General features: G+C 45.7%; 1 protein-coding gene across 2 annotated transcripts in view; it reads left to right on the top strand.

Annotated features, from left to right (window-relative positions):
- The window catches only part of LOC125703482 (amyloid beta precursor protein), a 202,892-nt gene extending 199,675 nt beyond the window's left edge, over positions 1-3,217 (top strand). For both annotated transcript variants that reach the window (XM_048968045.1, XM_048968035.1), the window contains one exon: positions 2,229-3,217. In XM_048968045.1, coding sequence (XP_048824002.1) covers positions 2,229-2,330 — 102 coding nt within the window. In that variant the 3' untranslated portion in view covers positions 2,331-3,217. The remainder of the gene's footprint in view (positions 1-2,228) is intronic.
- Positions 3,218-20,782: the final 17,565 nt, after the last annotated feature.

Here is a 20,782-nt window from a genome sequence, read left to right as displayed (position 1 = left end):
AGAAAAAGATTTCTTCTGTTGCTTCTGGAGAGGAAGGGAAGAAGGCAGGGGAAGGACACAATTTCCCCCCTGATTTCTAGTGTAAGGGAAATCTGGAAAGTGATTTAAGGCAAGAGCACCATTTCTAAACAGAACCTCACTGCCTGAGCCCATGTTGCAGGAGGTGAAAAAATTGATTCTGGGGGAGCTGTTTGCAACAGCTTTCAAGTAAAAACAGTATGTGACCTTTCAAGTTGTGTGTTTCACCTTAGAGTGTAATTATTATGTAAGAAGGAGATTTCACAGAAAATGCAGCACTGACTGGAACATGGGTGAACTCTTGAAGGGGAACATAGAAAAATGGGTTCAGGGTTAGCAGCTGATCTGAGTAGTCATATATACTTGCCACACATAGAAGCATTTCTTCCCTGAAGTAATAAAAGACCGTCAATATGGAAAATGTCTCTGCAAGGATCCATTTTCTGGCGGCCCTGCAGGAAGGTGGTATGAGCGTATAACGTATCTCAGCAAGGGAAGGGCTACAAAAATAAGCTGAGCAGTTTGCATTGTCTCAGGCATGGAAGAACACACCTTTTCAGTTCCTCCAGGGTATCAAGTAACAACTTGCAGACATCCATAGTCTGCCCTCACCAAGGTGAATATTGTAAAGTGAGTACCCAATATAAGTACTGCTCCTTTATTATTAGAAGGCCAGAGTAAGCTTGTCTGCTATATAAGACTTCTTCAGAGAATATACTTTCCATTACCCAAAAGGTTATTTTCATGCCAAAAAGAAATGGCTATTTTTCCTAAAGGTCACTGCTTACAGAAATCCACAGGAAAATGTCCATGCCCAGTATTTTAACGTAGAGTTAAAATAGGGACCTTCCTGATATTACATTTTTGACAGTGTAAAATTCACTTTCTACCTTCTAAGAGCTGTCAAACACCAGAGGTGAAAGAGCAAGTGATGAAATAGCTGACAAGCAGACTTCTTCAGGTGTGTTTTAATAGCTGGTGGTTGGCAAGATGGCCGTGCCATGGCTGGGTTTGAATACGCAGCAGATATTGAGCTCCCAGCTGAGGGAGAATACCTAATAAACATTTAGAGTCAGCCCTTGCCCACTCTAATTGGCATTTTATATTACTGTAATATTCAGTAAAGAAGGAAGTAATTTGTGGAGCAGCAAATATTCAGTGAAGAAGTCTTGACTGAGCTGTCCTTATGCCTGTCTTGCAGGTAATGTAGAAAGGTCAGTTTTTGTTAAGTAGAAATACTTAAACAACGAAGATGTGTCAGACCTCTGGTCACTAAGCCTAACCAAATATGACCTTTGAGCCAGAGAAGTTGGTTTCAGAGAGTGCAGTGAGATGTTAGCTCACCCTCTGCCTGGCTGCTCTGGCTTTCCCTCACACCCTCATTTTGTTTTTGCCATTTAACTTTTAATAGCCTTCAGACCGTAGCGCCTATAACAGATCTGATTACAGCACAAATAGAAAGCAGCCTCAAGCCACTTACTTCTGCTTCTTCTATTCTCTTTTTTTGTGAGCGTTTTATTTCCTTTTGCGACCAGTTGATCACAAGTGCAGATGCTGTACATTCTCTAGGAGAAAAAAGAGTAATGATAGGGAACTAGCAGAGAGATGTGAAACATATCCCCTCACTACAAGAAAGACGTGGAGGCCCTGGAGTGTGTCCAGAGAAAGGCAATGGAACTGTGAGGGATCTGGAGAACAAGGCTGGGGAGTGGATGAGGGAGGTGGGGTTGTTCAGTCTGGAGAAGAGGAGGCTCATTGCTCTTTACAACCACCTGAATGGAGGTTGTGGTAAGGTGGGGGTTGCCCCCTTCTCCCTGGAAGCAGTGATAGGATGAGAGGGAATGGCCTCAAGTTGTGCCAGGAGAAGTTCAGGATGTTAAGAATAATTTCCTCTCAGCAAGAGCAGTGAGGCAGTGGCACAGGCTGCCCAGGGAGGTGGTGCAGTCACCATCCCTGGAGGTGTTCAGGAGCCGTGTGGATGTGGCACTGAGGGACGTGGTTTGTGGAGATGGGCTGATGGTTGGAGATCTTAGAGGCAACAAAATTGGTAAGTTGGGTCAGCCTGTTTTGCAGTCCCAGCAAAAAATTAGTTTGCAGACTGGTTCCTGTTGCCCTGTCTTTTCCTGGGTATTAATCTTGGCTTTGAGGAAGCATGAGGTGTGCTGTGAGTAGAGCAAGGATCTGAGCTGGTTTCCTCCTTCCCACAACAGGTGGATGCTGCAGTGACACCGGAGGAGCGCCACCTCTCCAAGATGCAGCAGAACGGCTACGAGAACCCCACCTACAAGTTCTTTGAACAGATGCAGAATTAGGACACCACAGCAGCCTCATGAGTTGGACAGCAGAATGATTGCTTCACTGCCCATTGGTGTTCCCTTATAGAATATGGAGAGAAACAAAAACACTCTGTTTTATTATTTACTCATTATCGCCTTTTGACAGCTGTGCTGTAACACAAGTAGATGCCTGAACTTGAATTAATAAAATCAGTAATGTATTTTCTCTCTCTCTCTCTCTCTCTCTCTCTCTCTTTACATTTCAGTCTTTACACTACATTATTAATGAATGTTTTTTGTGAACTGTAAAGAGTTTAGCTGTATTTAACTAGTGCATGGATAGCTTCTCTTTCCCAATTATTTATCACGTAGCTCCTTAGCCAGTTGTATATTATTCTTGTGATTCGTGACAAAAATTAAGTCCTAATTGAAATATGCTTTAAGAATGGATGGGGGATGCTTTCTGTGTCTGTGGGGTTTAGCTGCTTCTCTTTGCCGCGCGTTCTTTTCTGATCACTATGCATTTTAAAGTAAAATGACATTTTTTAAGAAGTATTCCGGATGGGTTATTGAAATTCCTTTCCTCTGCAGTTGCATTTTATTGTACAGATTGTTGCTCCTGCTGTATTAGTGACGTAGAAATCATGGGAATACACGTTTGTTTCTTTGTGCCTGTTTTATGTGCACACTTTAGGCATTGGAAGGTAAACCTTATTTTCTTTTCCATGTATCTTTTTGATCTTTAAAAAAAAAAAAAATATTAAAAAGAATCCCTGTTAATTGTGAGCACTTCTGGGGGGGGAAAAGTGCCTGCTGGTCGAAAATTAACAGGGATCCTCTGCAGGATGATTGTACAGAACCATTGCTTATGAATTGATAGCTTTCTACACTGTGTTACATAAATAAATTAAGAAAAGAACTTCTGGGCGAGAGTTTTCTTTGGAGGCAGAAAATGGATTCTGAAAGCCACTGAAGCAGGGAGACTGTGGGAGAGGGGTGGGGAGAGGTGTTCCTGCAGGGACAGCAGCACTCTGGCCTGACTGGTGTGGGAGAAACAGCAGTGAGACTTGGTGGGGGCAGAGGGGCACTGGCACACCTACCCTTATGGAACGTGCTTTTTTTTTTTTTTTTTTTTGCTTTTTTTTTTTTTCCTCTCCTCTCTTTCAGTTTGTATAATAGTGTTTTAATGTAAACGAATATGTCCCTGAAAGAGCCTCCCTGTGCTGTTGTGTTTCTGTGCGCAGAGGAGTGGCCTCCTGCCTCCTCCTCTATCCCCAGCAGCAGTGTGGCTGCGACCAGCCCGGCATTGTGCTGTAGTATTAGATGGAGGCCCAGGAGAAGGAGAACAGTGCAGTCAGTCAGTTTTTTTTTTCTCCAGAACACTATGCAGAGCTGCAGAGACCACAGCAGTGTGGTGATACAGCTTGCTTGTTGCATGGCTGCCCTCTTGGTGCTGCCACCAGTTCTGTTTGTGCAGGCAAAAGCCAGAGACAGAGCAACAGAAAGCGTATCCCAGCTCAGGGATGCATGGCCTTAGCTGTGTCCCCTCCAGTATTACAGCTCTCACTGGCCACAGAAGCAGAGCAAAGCCATCAGCCAGACTCTGGTATGTAAACCCCTGCTTGGCACCATCTGCCTGTGGCCTGCTGGAAACGTGGCTGAGGATTTGCCCAGAGAAGCTGTGGTGCCCCATCCCTGCAGGCGCTCAAGACCAGGTTGGATGGGGCTCTGGGCAGCCTGAGCTGGTGGGGGCAGCCCTGCCCACGGCAGGGGTTGGAGTGGGTGGGCTTTGAGCTTCCTTCCCACCCAACCCAATCTGTGATTCTGTGTCTCCCTTCATTCCCAGCCCTGCTGCACAGGCAGTGCACACTGCCCTACACTGCAGAGCCCACCCATCTGGAGGAGTGAGACTGTTTCGTTTAGTGAGGCCACAGCAAACAGACCCAGTGAGCTTCCAGGTGACCTTTCATGGAGCCCTCCAAGTGACCTTAGAGATCTGCTGGCCGAGCTGCAAGTTGAGCAACAGGGTAATGCCAAGAGGTGTGTGTCTGCTAACAGAAGAGATAAATATTCTCTCTCTTCAGAAAAAAATAAAGCAGGACTGAGGGGAGCCAGGAGTGAAGACAGCAAGATAATATCCAGGGGAGGACTCTTGGTAGCCCATTTTGCCTGCAGGCCTGAGCCTCTTCTCCAGCATCAATTCATGTCCATAGTGAGAACCATGTGGCTGCACAGCTCAGCAAGAGGTAAGATCTCTTGTCACACAACAGGTGGTGGTGAGCAGGGGCCCACAGGTGCCAAGAAATCCACCAGAATCAGAATGTTTTGTTTCACAAATTTTTGGGGCAAGAATCTCATTCGCCATTGTAGATCTTGTTACAGAGGTCCCACGTGCCCCCTGGAAAGGATTGTGTAAGACTGCTTTCTGTGCACATGTCTGCTGTCACTGGAGAAGATCCTGCTTCAGGGGGAAGGCAGGAAGTAATTCAATTTAGTGCAGTCTCATTAAAGAAGCATTATCAAAATTCCTTTCAGGAGAAGGTGGAGTAATCCCTAAGACACAGAGGGCCACCAGCCTTTAAAGCAAATCCCACTTATAATACCATAATCCCGTGCAACCCTGGTTAGAGAAAAATGATTCCAATAATAGTAGATAGTTGGGTTTCATGGTGAAGGGTTACATGGCTGGTGAGACACCAGTGCTGCTCTTCCTGCTCATGGACCGACTTTTAATTAATCACAGCATTACTGCACTGATCAGGCAGTCAGTTTTTACAGTTCTATCCACATAGGCACACTTGGAAGAAAGGCAATAAATACACGCCTTGGCGTGCACATAAAGCACGGGAAGCAAAGAACGTTCCTTAAACTTCAGCACTAACCCTCCTGCAGTTGCTTCAGGCCTGAAAGCAATTTATCACAGCTCCCAGGTAATAGCAGCAGTCTTCTGCCTGTCTCCAGCCATGCACGCTGCTTATTGTGGAAAGATTATATTAGAAGTGAATAAAAACAGCCTGACAGGCCCATAAAGCAGAGAGGCTGACAGGAAGGCAGCTGGGCACCTCGCTTCCAACACAGGATGGATGAGTATGAGTTGCTCCAGCAATAAGCTGAGCCATGGGCTGGGAGCAAAATTCCTCTCCCCAGCCCTGAGGAAATAATGCTTAGGGGAAGAAAAAGTAAGATGAACATATCCCCATGGCTGCTGAGCCGGTGGTACAAGCGATAAGGAAAGTTGTATCATTATTTTGATGGAAACAGGGTAGGGAGCAGTTGTAGGCTGGAATCCATGGGTTGATTTGGGGCCAGGGGGTGCTGACTGCAGGATAGTCTGTGGAGAACACAGCGCTTCTCACACAGTCCTATCATCACCATCCTCCTTATATATGCATTTACCAAAGCAATTTTAGCACCATTACTGCGTGGCCTAGGAGCTTATCCTTGTTGTTTAAACTAACGGGTTTGTGGACGGTGGGTGAGCTGCTGTTAAAATGCTTCCAGACAGCAGGACTGAAAATACCCTAATGACAGGTGAGGATGGATGCAAACAGCGCTGCCCTGCGTCCTGCTGTGTCCTGCGTAATTGTTCTGCAGGGGAACGGGAGAAGGGGAGCGTCCGCACTCTGCCAGCAGCCCTGCGTCCTGCTGCAGCCCACAGAACTCATCCCCACCTTTTGGCTCCATTCCTCAAAGGAGTCAGCACTGGGCCTTTCCTGCAACTTCTCACAGCTCTGGGAAATTTACTTGGCAGACTGCATGGGGAAATCCCTTAAGCTTCCAAATGTAAGTATAGGGATTTATTCAGAGGTAATAAAATATTCTGGCTTTAATTGGATTCTTAGTTAAGGCTGAATTTGGACATTGCATCAGCAAATGCATGTCCTCAACCTCCTATGTCTCCAGCCCATTTCCTATGGTATGGCTCATGGGAGAAATGTAACCAGAGCAGTTTCAAATAGAATATCACCTAAGTCAAAAGGCAGACATTCCTCTTTCGAAATGTTACTAAAGAAAATAAATATATATAGGAAAAAAAAATGGATGGCATGGGATAAACCCCTCCTCAGGGGCTGAGCAGGAAGCAGAGCCCTGAAACAGCCACACTGATGCAGTGGGCTATCAGCAGGATGTGGTGGCAGCTGTGTTGAGTCCAGGTTGAGCCCATCTAACCAAGGTCAGTTGTATCCTGGTTTCTATCAGAAGTAGTGCAGCCAGCAGGAGCAAGGAAGTGATCGTCCCCCTGTACTCAGCTCTGGACAGCCCACACCTCGAGCTTTGTGTTCAGTTTTGGGCCCCTCACTACAGGAAAGATATTGAGGCCCTGAAGCATGTCCAGAGATGGAAAATGAAGCTGTGAGGGGTCTGGAGAACAAGTCTGATGGGGGAGAGGCTGGGGGAACTGGGATTGTTCAGTCTGGAGGAGGATCAGGGGAGACCTTATTGACCTCTACAGTCACCAGAAAAGAGATTGTTGTGAGGTACGGTTGGCCTCTTCTCCCAAGTAACGGTGATAGGAGAGAGGGAATGACATGAAGCTGTGCTAGGGGAGGTTCAGGCTGGGTATTAGGAGAAATTTCTTCTCAGCAAGAGCAGTGCTGCAGTGGCACAGGCTGCCCAGGGAGGTGGTGCAGTCACCGTCCCTGAGGTGTTCAGGAGCCGTGTGGATGTGGCACTGAGGGACGTGGGCAGTGGGGGGGGGGGGGGGGGGGGGGGGCTGGTGGTTGGACTGGGGGATCTGAGAGGTCTTTTCCAGCCTTTATGAATCTGTGATTCTGTGGTTGCTGGCTGTCATACCACATGTCCCTCACAACACCTAAATACTGCTTCTGGCCAACGCTCTGGGAGCACTTCCGTGCAGCATCCTTCTTCCATTTAATTAAGGTGAGGGCATTGGGATAAACTAACAAAAAGCAGTCTTTAATTTGGTTGAATATACACCAGTCCTACAGGAGGACTGAATTATCATTCTAAGCGTGACTTCTATCACAGAATACAGTGCTCAAATGCAATGGTTAAACAACACAATGCAAATCAGAATGATAATTTTACAGATTCCTCAGGGCTTTTCCTCCACCTTCTCTATCTTTTTTGGCAATACTAATGAATCAGAATTCAGCATGATATTAAAGTTGCTGCTGACCTTATGGCTAACGCTTTACAACGTACATGCAGATTCAGCATTCAAATGTGAATTCTGGACAGAAGAGCACTCTCAGTACGGGGACAGGTTAGTAAATGGGATTTTGGATTTCTCTCTGTAATGCTGTGTCAAAAAAGCATGTGAAAATTGAAATCTATTGGATGGCTGATTCACTTGTCATAATGTAGCAGAAATGCTAAGTCAAGACCTGAAGCGCTGATTGAGCACCTGGTGGGAAGGCAGGGCCAACCTGGGGGAGCTCAGGTGCAAGTAGTGCACCTCGTTTAAGGGCAGTGGAGGTGAGGGTATCTCATCTTGAGATCCTTGCGTACCTAAGGCTTCCCAAAGGGAAGCAGCTTTTTTCCTTTGTTTCTTCTTCCACAGCTGCTGTATTTGGGCTTATCCTCACTTGCTGCAGCCTGGGACTCTGCTGCCCTGCTGTCATTGCTGTGTTTCCCATCACATTATAGTGTTACACACAGCGTTGAAGCAGAAGGGCCTATGTGTGCTGAGCCTCAGAGTGCAGTGAGGTGAATGGGCTCAGGGACAGTGAGCTGCCAGACCCAGCTCACCCACCCTGCTGCTTCTAGCTGCACCCTGTTGACCTGCACATACCCATTGCTCTTACAGCAAATCCGTGTCACCCCCACCATAGGACAGCAGCACTGGTTTCACCACTGCCCTTGGGATAGCAGAGTGATAAAGAAGCAATGAAAGCAGGCGCATCCGAGCCATGCTGCAGGCAGATATGCTAAAGAAGCTGGGACCTTTTGTGCTGTCTTCCCTGAAGTGTAAGCTCAGCCCCGTGCCCACGTACTGGCTGGCATCCATTCACTGTATTGTAAATAAGAGATACAACTATTCACAACTTCAGCAAATTAAGATTTTGCCTCACTGTAGTTTATATTTTCTAGTGATAAGCCCTGTGACAAAGGCCTTTCTCAGCATGTGCGGCACGAGAGGGCTTGAGTTCTCACCTGGAGTGGTTTCAGACACTTTAATCCTGGCCTATGCAGTGAGATGGATGTTCCTCACTAGGAGGAGGATAGCATATGTCATCTGATAGCATCCAGTTATATGAGGGTGGAAGGAATGAAAAAGAGTCTAAGAAGGTTGCTGTAAGGCAGTCATGAATTTGGGGTTGGGTTTTTCATCCAGATTTGGGTAGATGTGGTGTTCTATGTCAAAAATCTCTCCCATAAAATAAACAAGGAGCAAAACCACCACTTCAGCTCTATTTTATGAGCAAAAGAGTAAATCTTGCACAATTTCTGGCAGAAGGAAGCATACAAACCTACTTTCTGGGGATGATTTATTGCCTTCCAGAAAGACGAGGCAGAGTCAGAGCTCTGAGCCCCTGAGGATAGGGAATAAACACCCACATCCTCATTTTTCTTTCTGGCTTGCTCTGGAGGGCTTTCCACTCATTATCCTGACTTTCAGACTTCATCAGAGACTCAGGAGCCAAGCACATTAAAAAACAGCTTTTATGTGCATCACTCTTCTATTGATCTGCTTAAAACCAGGAGCCCTGGCATACAGCTTTGATAGCCATGTGTGAAAGATGTGCCATGTTTACTTGAAAGAAGGAGCATTCTGCAGCATTAGCAGTCCTATGCATTCCAAACATGTGCTTGAGCAGTGCAAGGTCCTGAGACTTCAATTTATTATGCATTCTTATCTGCCTCCTAGTTTAAGAATCTTGAAGATAAACTCGCATCTCTCAGCTCTCAGCTGCAGTCACATGGACTGTGATGCTGTGGTGGAAGCAGGATATTGAGAGCTCCAGTCCATCATCAGCCCCAGTGAAATTCCTAATGCTACTGAATCTGATAGAGCAAAAGATGGCATTGCTCGCTTGGGATTATAAACTTGACATTAAAACAGACAAAAAATACCAAAAACCTTTCTTGTCAGCAGAACCAGGGAGGTAATCATCCTCTGTTACTCGGCACTGGTGAGACCACACCTCAAATACTGTTTTCAGTTTTGGGTCCCTCACTACAACACACTGAGGCCCTGGAGAGCGTCCAAAGAGCAGCAAAGCTGTGAGGGATCTGGAGAATAAGTCTGATGGAGACTGGACGAGCTGGGAATTTTCAGTCTGGAGAAGAGGAAGCTCAGGGTAAACCTCATTGCTCTCTATAACTACCTGAAAGGAGGTTGTGGTGAGGTGGGAGTCAGCCTCTTCTCCCAGGTAACAGTGATAGGACAAGAGGGAATGGCCTCAAGTTGTGCCAGGGGAGGTTCAGGCTGGATGTCAGGAACCATTTCTTCTCAGCAAGAAGTGATGAGGCACAGGCTGCCCAAGGAGGTGGTGCAGTCACCGTCCCTGAGGTGTTCAGCAGCCGTGTGGATGTGGCACTGAGGGACGTGGGCAGTGGGCGTGGGGGGGTGGGCTGGTGGTTGGACTGGGGGATCTGAGAGGTCTTTCCCAACCTTCATGACTCTGTAATTCTGTGGTTCTACAGCATTCTCGTGGAAGCAAATCTAGTTAATGTTTGTAATATTGGTAAGTTAGCATGACTAAAATGCACACGTTGAAAATGTTATACCTATATGCAGGAAAGATACCAAGTGTCAGGGAGTTAGACTCAGAAGCAAGCATGAAGATTCAATTCAACCCCAGTAAATTCACTTTCGTAGCCCACAAGTATGCACAGACAGAAATATAATCAAACAATTTCTTCTGCTGGTTGAGAAGGAAGACAGAAAATGCTGCCTATTATTTCTATTTTGAAATAACTGGGAGCTGTTTGAGGTCTACAGCTCTGTGGCTTTATAAAACGCACAAGATTCTCATTACCATAGACTTTTCCATTGATGATTTGAAATTAATTTAAATACACAACTCAGGAAATTCGGAAGTCCATAATAAAAATAAGCCTTGATTACACAGTCAACTATATTAAGAGTACACACTTGTAGATGCATCTCTATGAACCTATAATTATAATAAATACTAAATATATGCACTGTGTAGGCAAGCCAGTCTTAGCTGAATGGCATTTTAAATGGCTCCATATGCTTTTGACTAAACTACTTTGTAAATGTGCACAATAAAGTCCTCAAGATCTTGCTACTGCATAACATCTTTGTTTTTGCAGTGATGCGGACTATTACACACTCAAGAACAAACTCCAGTTCCATTTACAACACACAAAACCTTGGGTTTATTTAGACTTCTGCTTTGATTACTTTTTTCCGACTTGGCTGTAGACAGCATAAGCTATAAACTCTCCCAAAATGTCCTTTATTCTTCCCTGTTCTGATGGAAACTAGCTGGTCTAAAATTGGTGCTTCTTCAATAATAAATGATTGGACTTCAGCGAGCACTGTTAGCCTTTCCTTATCTATAAGCAGAGGTTTTGATTACTGCAAAAGCAGGCAACGTGTTGTCTCTGTAAACACTTCACATTTTTCATTTTGTACCTCTTTCAGTTTGAGAATGCTCAGCCCAGCACAAGCAGTAAAGAGCCTGAGTGAATGACAAGGAGCCATGCTGGCAGCAGCTGGGAGCACACGGGTCTCACTATTACTAAAGCAATGCAAGCTTTTCCAGGTTTGAATTAAACAGAGCTGTTCAAGCAACTGGAAAAGAAAGGAGGGGAACCATGGAATATAAAAGCTGTTCTGAAGGAAATGAGTCCTGCGATGCATAGGAAACTTCATGCTTCTGCTTTTGATGAACAGAAAGCTGGTGAGACATCTGGCTCAGCCTACCTTAGCAATCAATGCAGTGTAATAAGTGTGAATCTGCTGATCAAAGCATTTGGTCCTGAGGCATCTTGTGTTCTTACTGCAAATCAAGTTCAAGGTGTTTATTTCAGTGTCTATAATCCAGCCTCAGGGCTAAACAACCCAACTGCACACATGGTCTGACACTTTCAGAAGCCAAGTGACCCCACCAAACCCTGCCTCCCCTCCCTGAAGCCCCTTCCTGAAAGCATCATGCTGTCCTTTGGTCTGTCTGCTGTTAATGTGTCACTGCTCACATCATTTTGTGTACACATCATCTCCCTTTTGAATCTTACAGCCAGAAAACCTCTATTTCTATCCTTCCTGAGTGGAACAAGGCTGGACTTACTGTCCTCCTCCATCATGTTCAGGCAGTGTGACCTGCAAGTGGCCAAAGGTGGAAGCTAAACCTGTTGTGATGGTAGGTGGAAATCTGACATCAATCATCCTGGACTGTGTGCTCACTAAGGACGAGGACAGGTCGGATTTCCTCTCAGGTAAGCACTGTACTGAGACTGACCAGGGTCTGGAGACTTGTGGGAACATGTCACCCTTGGGGTGCCCAGTCAACATCCAGCTTTTGTGTGGGATGGACTACAGTCAAGACCATCAATTTTGAGTGAAGACCGGCACCTTGTGTCACCTTTTGGGATCTCCTCCCTGGGATCAGAGGAGCTACTGCCCCTGGGCATTTCTCCATGCAAGTCTTGCCAGTTAGCCATTATCCAGTTTGAAGCAGGCAAGACTATCTCGAATACATCAAATCTCTGAGAAACAAACACACCAGTAGGACAAATGGAGGCTCTCGGGGTTTTTTTCTTTTTCAAACACCCACATTACAGTTCTTAATGAAAACACTGAAGTCAATACAATTTCTTTTTCAGGTGTGAGACACAATCAGTCATTCTTGTTTTCTCCTTCCCTCCCTTTCCACCCCTCCTTCCCACTCTGTAAGAAATGTTAGCACTATTCTTGTAATGCCAAGGGATACCTCAGCTGTTCCTGTCTTCTGGGTGGAACAAGTAAAACACAGGTTCAAACAAAAGCCAGCTCAGCAGGAATATAGATTTGGTTTTGTCTGAAAAAACAGATTTTTTTTTTACCCTTTGGACTGCTCATGAAAACTACATTCCCCATCTAACAAGAATGCTGAGCCGATCTCTGAATTCACCAGGCAAACCACTAAAAAGCCAAAGTTGGATTAGGTCTTCTTATTTCCATTCCAGCCATGTGAGTCTAGGCCAAGCAGTCTGTCACTGCTTTAATGCTTTACAATATGCATTTTTGTCAAGAGAGGTCAGTGGAGTCAAGTAAAGGAGTCATCTCAATCCCAAATTTATACATTCAGCTGCAGAAATGAGAGAGAAGACAGCTATTGAGGTAGGATAAAGGGCTGTATTTGTAATAAAACTTCTCATTGCAGCACAAATGATAAAGATACTAGTTGGGGAGCTATAACTTTGGCCTGAAACAATTATCACTGTCCAGCCTCTGTATTCCTCTTGCTTACTTTTGTCTACAGTGAAGGGCATCTGCTTCTGAGCTGTCTCTCCACTGATCATTGTGGGTCTTACAGACCCAGTCTGTGTAGGTGTAGCCCACAGCTACCTCTAAAATGAGGTAAGATGAAACAGAATAATGAAGGCTGTTAAATCTACACTAGTTCTACAGCAGAGCCTCTAGTTCAGAAATGGGAGCAAGAGTAACAAATTAGAGCAAAGTAGCTAGCACAGAAACTCTGTAAAACAAGAATAAACGTACTATGCCTTTCCCAGCCAAAAAGAACCCCACCTGGTAAACTTAATGGCAGAAGAGTCTAGTTCTAGAGGGCTACAAGAAAGAAGGGGACAGACTGTTAAGCAGGGTCTGCTGTGATAGGACAAAGGAAGAAAAAGAAAAAAGCAGGAATTCCTACAGGCACCAATTTATAGTCTTTTTCTCAAAATACCTGGAGAGCGAGGACATTTTTAAAGCTTCTGATGACTGTCTCAGAAAGCTTCACCTGACAATAAACATTTATTGGTGCAAGACAGCAACATTTTCTTCTTTTCCATTCTGACTGTGAAACACCACCTTTACTTTTACGCCTACAGACTACCAATTAGACAGATGGCATGTGGGTGCTGCTTATCACACTGGAGGAGAAATTGTAGCACACAAGGTTCAGGGTACAAATTAGGAGGTTGGCTGTCCTACGTGCACCCTGTGGGCAATGAGACAGAGCTTCCAGGGATGCATCAGCAAAGCTGGACTTGAACCCCCACTGCAGTGGGGATTAGATCCCAAGCTTTCCCAGGCAATCACCATCTCTGCACCAGCTGTCTGCAGGCATAGAGCATCACAGGCCCTGGGCCCCTCAGAAATAATTATATCACAACTAAATAATAGCTGTGTTTTAGAAATACAGAAAAAGAACTGCCAGTTTTTGTAGAATAAGTGCAAAAAAGATTACGATGCTAGAGTGGGAGGAAGGGGCAGGAGAAACAAAGACTTAGTGCTCAAGCTGACTACCAGTCTGCTGCTTGAAGTGCTAGTAAGAGTCTTCCTTCTTCCCAGGGAACCAGGGAGACCTAGACAAGCTTTAGCAGAGGGCCCAGATAAATCTCATGATGTTCAACAAAGCCAAGCACAAGGTGCTGCACCTAGGTCATGGCAATCCCCACTATCAGTACAAGCTGGGAGACATACAGATAGGGCACAGCCCTGCAGAAGAGGAGTTGGGGGTATTGATGGATAGCAAAGCTAGACATGAGCCAGCAATGTGCCCTCACAGCCCAGATAGCCAACCATATCCTGAGCTTGCCTACATAGCTAGCAGGGCAAGGGAGGTGATCCTGCCCCTCTACTCTGTGCTGATGAGACCTCGCTTGGAGTACTGCACCTCTCAGTACAGGAAAAACGTAGACCTGCTGGAATGTATTCAGAAGAGGGCCAGAAAAATGATCCAAGGGATTGAACACCTCCCCTATGAGGACAGATTGAGAGAGCTGGGGTTGTTCAGCATGGAGAAGGCTTCAGGCAGATCTAAGAGTAGCCTTTCAGTATCTAAAGGGGGGGGACAGACTCTTCAGCAAGGTCTGTTATGGTAAGTCAAGAAGAAATGGTTTCAAACTAAAAGGGAGAAGATTTAGACTGGATATAAGAACAAGGGTTTTTACAATAAGGGTGGTGAAGTACTGGAACAGGTTGCCCAGAGAGTGGTGGATGCCCCATCCCTGCAAACACTCAAGGTCAGGCTGGACAGAGCTCTAGTAACCTGATCTAGCTGTAGGTGTTAATGTTCACTGCAGGAGAATCGAAGTAGATGGACTTCAAATGTCCCTTTCAACTCAAGTAATTCTATGACAACTCCAATTCTCTCTGTGAAGAGAAACGGAAGCAGAGAATAAACCACTGAGATTAAGTGGCAGTTCCCTGGACACCTCAGCTAGCTGATTACCCACAACAATGTTGAGTATTACAAATGATTTTGCCTGCTGTTAACCAGTACACATCAACCAGTGTGTGCTGTATAGGTGTGTGCAGAGAGGCCCATGGGGCAAAGCAGACCAAAACACAGCTGGAAAAGGAAGTCTGTCTAAGGCATATACATTCTGCTGCCTTGTTTCTTCAAAACACTTCAGATTAACATGCCTCAAATCAACATTAAAACTGAAGCTATGAAAGCAGAAATGGTTGCATATGACAACTTCTGGAAACTTCAGTAAAGAGACAGACAAAAAATAAATGTAACATGCACCACTGTCAGCATATCACAGTTCTATTTTTAACCTCTTAAAAATGTATTTACACATACATTAGCTATATACTCTCCTCCTAATGCTAACAAGCCAGCAATCTTCCCCTCATATGGAATGTAGAATCATATCATCCTTAGAATTGGAAGGGACCTTTAAAAGTCATGTAGAGAGCTCATCAACTGCTCGGTAAAAGGAAAGGAAGCTACTTTAGGAGAAGCCTTGGGGTGAGGTATGTGAGGGCTTTCAAAGCCATCACAGACTGCTATATCCACCACCTTGTTCACAGCTGGAGCTCAAGGGCACCCCTGAATCCCATGGGTCATTAGCCCCAGACAGGCAAAAGCAAGTGCTTGTCTACACCACAAGCAGCCAGCCTCACTCACTGCCTTAGGAGTTCCTGGAGACGCTCTCCATAACTCTCCACAAAAGGGCTAGACAAATTCATCAATAACAGGTCCATAGATAAATACCAAATGGACCTGATGAGGACGTAGGCTCTTACAGCCCAAACACAGTGCCTGGAAACATGGGGAGTGTGAAGAGGAAGGACTGCCACTGGTAGCTGGGCTCACATGCACTCTGCAAATGGCATCTCCTGCTGGCTCTGTCAGAGCTAAGATGCTGGGCAGCCAAGATAGTCCATTAATCCAATTCAGCAGGGCATTTGTCATGTTACAAATAACCTTCCGAATAAGTACGGAAAAAAAACCCAAAACCTTCCCTGTGACTGCAGAAAGTATGAGAGGTAAAGACAGCATTTGCACTCCTGGGAGTTTGAGCAGCACTGGCCCACCTCAGGAGCTCGTTAATTACACTGTTAAGCCCAGTGCCCCCAGGGGCTCTCCACAGCCAGCCAGTGCTGGAGGAACATTGGGGTAGTAATATTTCAAAGTAGGCTGACAGCAGAGATCACTGGCAGGGTCATTTTTGCTGCTGTTCTCTCTTGCTCTAGATGCACTAGAAAATGAATATGAGAATTCAAATGATAGCAATTCTGGAGCAGGAGAAGAAGCCAAAACAGAAGAATAACACTGCAGAGCTGACGAGGAAGAAATTCTGACCAGAATTTAGACGTGTGCACTTCAATGTCTTCATCGATGATCAGAAATCTAGGAGGTACAAGCACCACGTGCTAACACTGAAGGTTGGGGACCAAATGCTGAACCCCACTGCAGATGGGGCTAAAGCTTAGACACGTGGTTTCATGGGCAATATTGGTGATAGGAGGACAGTTGAACTAGGTGATCTTAGAGGCTTTTTCCAACCTTATTGATTCTGACTCTATGAAATGAACCAGTCTCCAAATATAAGGTATGAGAAGGACCTACTTTCTTTGCTTGCCCCCCTTTTTCTCGTCACTTACCTGTATGACATGACCAGCTATACTCACCCTGACTCATACTCTTGTTGCATGCTTCCTGTTCCTTTTTTACCTACAGGTGCTTTCTCACACTAAAGAATCTTTCAGACATGGGAATACCTGTTTTATACCTGTAATGCTATGATTGGATGGAAAGTACCATGATAATAGCAAGGTAGCAAAGGTTTTGGCTACAGCAAATGAGAACAAGCTGAAATGCAGCAACCACAGATGCAAAACTGAAGGAAAAGGGCTGCTTATCTTTGGAAGGCCTCAGGTACACAGGGATGTCCACATAAGATCCCTTCATTTCCACAGCCAGCCCTTAAATGAGGTCTGGAAAGGGATGAATCCAGGCTCTACCCCTTCCAGTCTCTCAGGTGCACTGCATGCACCTGAGCTCCCCTAGGTTGGCCCTGCCTTCCCACCATGTGCTCAATCACTGCTTCAGACCGTGGCTTCTGCTACTACACCATTGCTAAAGTACTGTGGCATTCAAATCCCAGCTAGGATGTGTATGTTCTAGTTGGATTTGTAGTGAAAAGGAGTAAGGTAGATTTGAAAGAGTACAAAGGAAATATCTTGGGCTTTCTGTCAGCTACAAGTCATTTTGCTGGTGCTACCCAAAGCCAGTAGGATGCTACACTTGCAGATACTATGCAACAGCTAGGAGCTAACTCTCTTCTAGGTGGACCTATCAATGGAGCTTTCTGGTTCCAAGAAGAGATGTGGAAGCTATAAGCCTCAGGGAAGGAATAGCAGGCAATTGCTCAAGAGGCCTATGGAAAATTAATTCCTTACTAGTCTCTCAAACTTTTCTCCCTTTCCTGCCACCCAAGGAGGCATTGGTTGGTCCATCAGCAAGGATACTGGAGCTGCAGGCTCAGACACAACCATGCAAGCCAGAAATAGGTACGGAAAAAGGCTTGCTGGACTGTTGAACTATTTTCTCTATCTGGAGAAAATAATACTTGATCATTACAGAAAAGCTCATTTTGAAATCCTATAGCTAAATCCTATGATTTAACCCAGTAATTTTCCTCTGAGCTTTTCTGGGAGGAAGAGTGTAGAGGTTAAGTTGGGCTGTACTCCGCACTCTTTCACCCTGCACTTTCTCCCCACTTCCCACTATACTGGGCACTGTGACCATGCAGCCATCTCCTGCTTTTGCCTGCTTATACATACAGCCTGACCTCCCCTGGGTTTCAATTCTTTTGTCTTCTATGGCTTTTACAGTGTTGATAATATAAAACCCTGGGGAAAAAAAAAAAAAAAAAAAAAAAAAAAAGGTCTCATTAGTGTAACACTGGAATGAAGCAACTGCATGCAAAAAAAATGGGAGGCAAAGAAACAAAAATGCCACCTTAGCTTTACAGTCTACCTCTGTAGAGAGAACTGGTACACCCTGCCTCCAATAGCCTGCGCCTTAAGCGTGCATGGTAGGGAATTTACCAAGATGCCACTGCTGCAAAGTCTTTGCAGTACTCACAATAGGACCCAGTTACTCTTTTTGCTCATCCCTTAGAAATTTGATGTGCTCCCAAAGGTAGGCAGCTGTGTATGCAGTTACAGCACTGTCACAGGGAACCAGAGCCCCTGCTGCGCGCTGCTGGTACAATTGCCTGGAGCAGACAGGGAACATTGCTGCATGTCTTTTCTTGCAGAGCCTTTCATAAGGCTTACTATGAACTGCCACGGGTAGTCAATGTTATAAAACACCTCCACATTTGGGGCAGGGAGGGAGGAGGATGACAGGATAATGAGGGAGAACTGCAGGAACAGAACTGTAAAGTGGCACAGTAGTTTCTCACTCCACTGCCAGAGGAGAGCAGAGGCTACTGAGCAAAGGAGAACCGTTTGCTGACTGAAGAGAGCATTGTGTTCTGGGCAGATACATGCAGTTTGTCCACTATAGGTTAGACAAGGACTATGGCTGGCAGGGCAGCAGCAGTGCATCTGTCATCCTTGTATTCTCATCCAGTGGCATAGTATCCTCAAGCAAACAGCCCCCCAGTGTGGTTTGGTTTCAGTGTTTTTGTTTTGTTTGTTTATTAGTTTTTGAAAGCAATTGCATGGCAATAATCTTAGGCATTTGCACCAGGAGCAGTAGTTAATCACAGAATTGCAGGGTTGGACCTCAAGAGACCATAGAGTCCAACCCCATTGCTAAAGCAGGTACCCTACAATAGCTCACACTGGTAGGCATCCAGATGGGTCTTGAATATCACCACAGAAGGAGACTGCAGCTTCTCTGGGCAACCTGTTCCAGTGCTCTGTCACCCTTACCATTAAGAAGTTCTTCTGCATGTTAGTACAAAACTTCCCATGTTCAAGTTTTAGGCCATTACTCCTTGTCCTATCACTATATACCACCAAGAAGGGCCTGGCCTCATCCATTTGCCTCCCATCTCCCTACTTATAAAGATTTATCAGATTCCCCCCCAGTCTTTTCCTCAGGCTGAACAGACCCAGGTTAGTCAGCTTTTCCTCATACAAGAGATGCTCCAGGCCCTTAATCATCTTTGTAGCCCTCCACTGGAATCCTTCCAGGAGATTCCTGTCTTTTTTGAACTGGAGAGCCCAGAACTGGACACAGTAATCTAAACGTGACCTCACCAGGGTAGAGCAGCAGGGGAAGGATAACTTCCCTCAACCTGCTGGTCACATACAGGATCATAGAAACACCAAGATTGGAAAAGACCTCTAAGATCTTCCAGGCCAATCGTCCACTCATCACCAATATTTCCCACTAAAACACGTCTCTCAGTACAGCATCTAAACATTCCTTGAACACATCCATGGATGGTGACTCCACCACCTCCCTAGACAGCCCTTTCCAACACCTGACCACTCTCTCTGAGAAGTATTTGAGGCTATATACTCTCATCTTATTGCTAGTTACATGGGAGAAGAGGGCGACTCCCACCTCACCACAATCTTTCTTCAGAGGGAAGTAGAGAGCAAAAAGGTCTCCCCTGAGCCTTATCCTCTCCAGACTAAACAATCCCATCTCCCTCAGCCACTCTTAGTAAGACTTGTGCTGCAGACCCCACACCAGCTTTCCCGCCCTTTTCTGGAAATACTCCAAGGCCTCAATGTGTTTCCTGTAGCTAGGGGCCCAAAACTGGACACAGTACTCAAGATCTGGCATCACCAGGGCTGAGTACAGAGGGATGATCACCCGTCTGCTTCTGCTGGCAACACTGTTTCTGATACAAGCTAGGATGACACTTGGCCCTCTTAGCCACCTGGGCACACTGCCGGCTTACTTTCAGTGGAGCAACAGCTGACTGATGACCCCCACGTCCAATTCCTTCACACAGTCTTCCAGTCACTCTGTCCCAAGCCTGTAGTGTTGCCTGAGGTTGTTGCAGACAAAGTGCAGGACCCGGCACTTGATCTTGCTAATCTTCAACCCAGTGGCCTCTGCCCAACGATCCAGATCCCTCTGTAGGGCCTTCCCACCCCCAGGCAGATCAACACTTCCTCCCACCTTGGTGTCACATGCAAACTTACTGAGGGTGCACTCCATCCCCTCATCCAAATCATCAATAAAGATATTGAATAAGGCCCCAGTATTGACCCCTAGATGAACAGGGGATTTTGCCCCCTGGGGAACACCACTCATGATCAGTCACCAGCTGGATGTGACTCCATTTACCACCATACTCCTGGCCTGGCCCTCCAGGAAGTTTGTTACCTAGAAAAGACTGTATCTATTCAAGGCAGGGGCTGCCAGCTTCTCCAGGAGAATACTGTGCAAGACAGTGTCAAAGGCTTTGATGAAGTTTAGGTAGACTATGTCAACAGCCTTTCCCTCATCCACAGATGGGTCAGTGGTTCATAGAAGGAGATCAGGTTGGTCAAGGAGCTGCCTTTTACGAACCCATGCTAGCTAGCATCCCTTGGTTGTCCCACACCTGCCGTGTGATCTCCCTCAAGATGATCTGCTCCATAACCCTTCCTGGCACCAAGGTCAAGCTGACAGGCCAGTAGTTCCCCAGATCATCTTTACTTTCTTTCTTGTAGATGGAAATACACTGGCAACCCTCTGGGACTTCTCTGATAGATAGTGGAAAGCAGCTTGGCTATCACCTCCACCAGCTTTTTCAGCACCCTCAGGTGGATCCCATCTAGCCCTATGGACTTGTCACAGTCCAGGTGGAAGCAGTAGGTCTCTGTTTCCACCTGAATCACAGAGGGTTTATTCTGCTCCCCATCTGAGACTTCCAGATCAAGGTATAGAGTACTTTGAGGATAACTGGCCTGACTTTTAAAGACAGATGTAAAGAAGGCTCATCCTCAGTGGTAACTGCATCCAGTAAGGCATGAAGACTCTCCTTAGCCCTTCTCTTACTGTTAAAATATTTGTAAAAAAATTTTTTTTGTTCTCTGTTATTCCAATGGCCAGGTTGAGTTCAAGCTGGGCTTTTGTCTTTTAATTTTCCTCCCTGCACTTCCTAACAACTTCTTTGTACTCTCCTTGAATTGCCTGTCCCTTCTTCCACAG

This window comes from Lagopus muta, chromosome 1 (genome assembly GCF_023343835.1).
Source record: "Lagopus muta isolate bLagMut1 chromosome 1, bLagMut1 primary, whole genome shotgun sequence".
Taxonomy (NCBI): Eukaryota; Metazoa; Chordata; class Aves; order Galliformes; family Phasianidae; genus Lagopus; species Lagopus muta.
The sequence above is the reverse complement of the archived record's forward strand: the minus strand, read 5'-3'. Positions and strand labels throughout refer to the sequence as shown.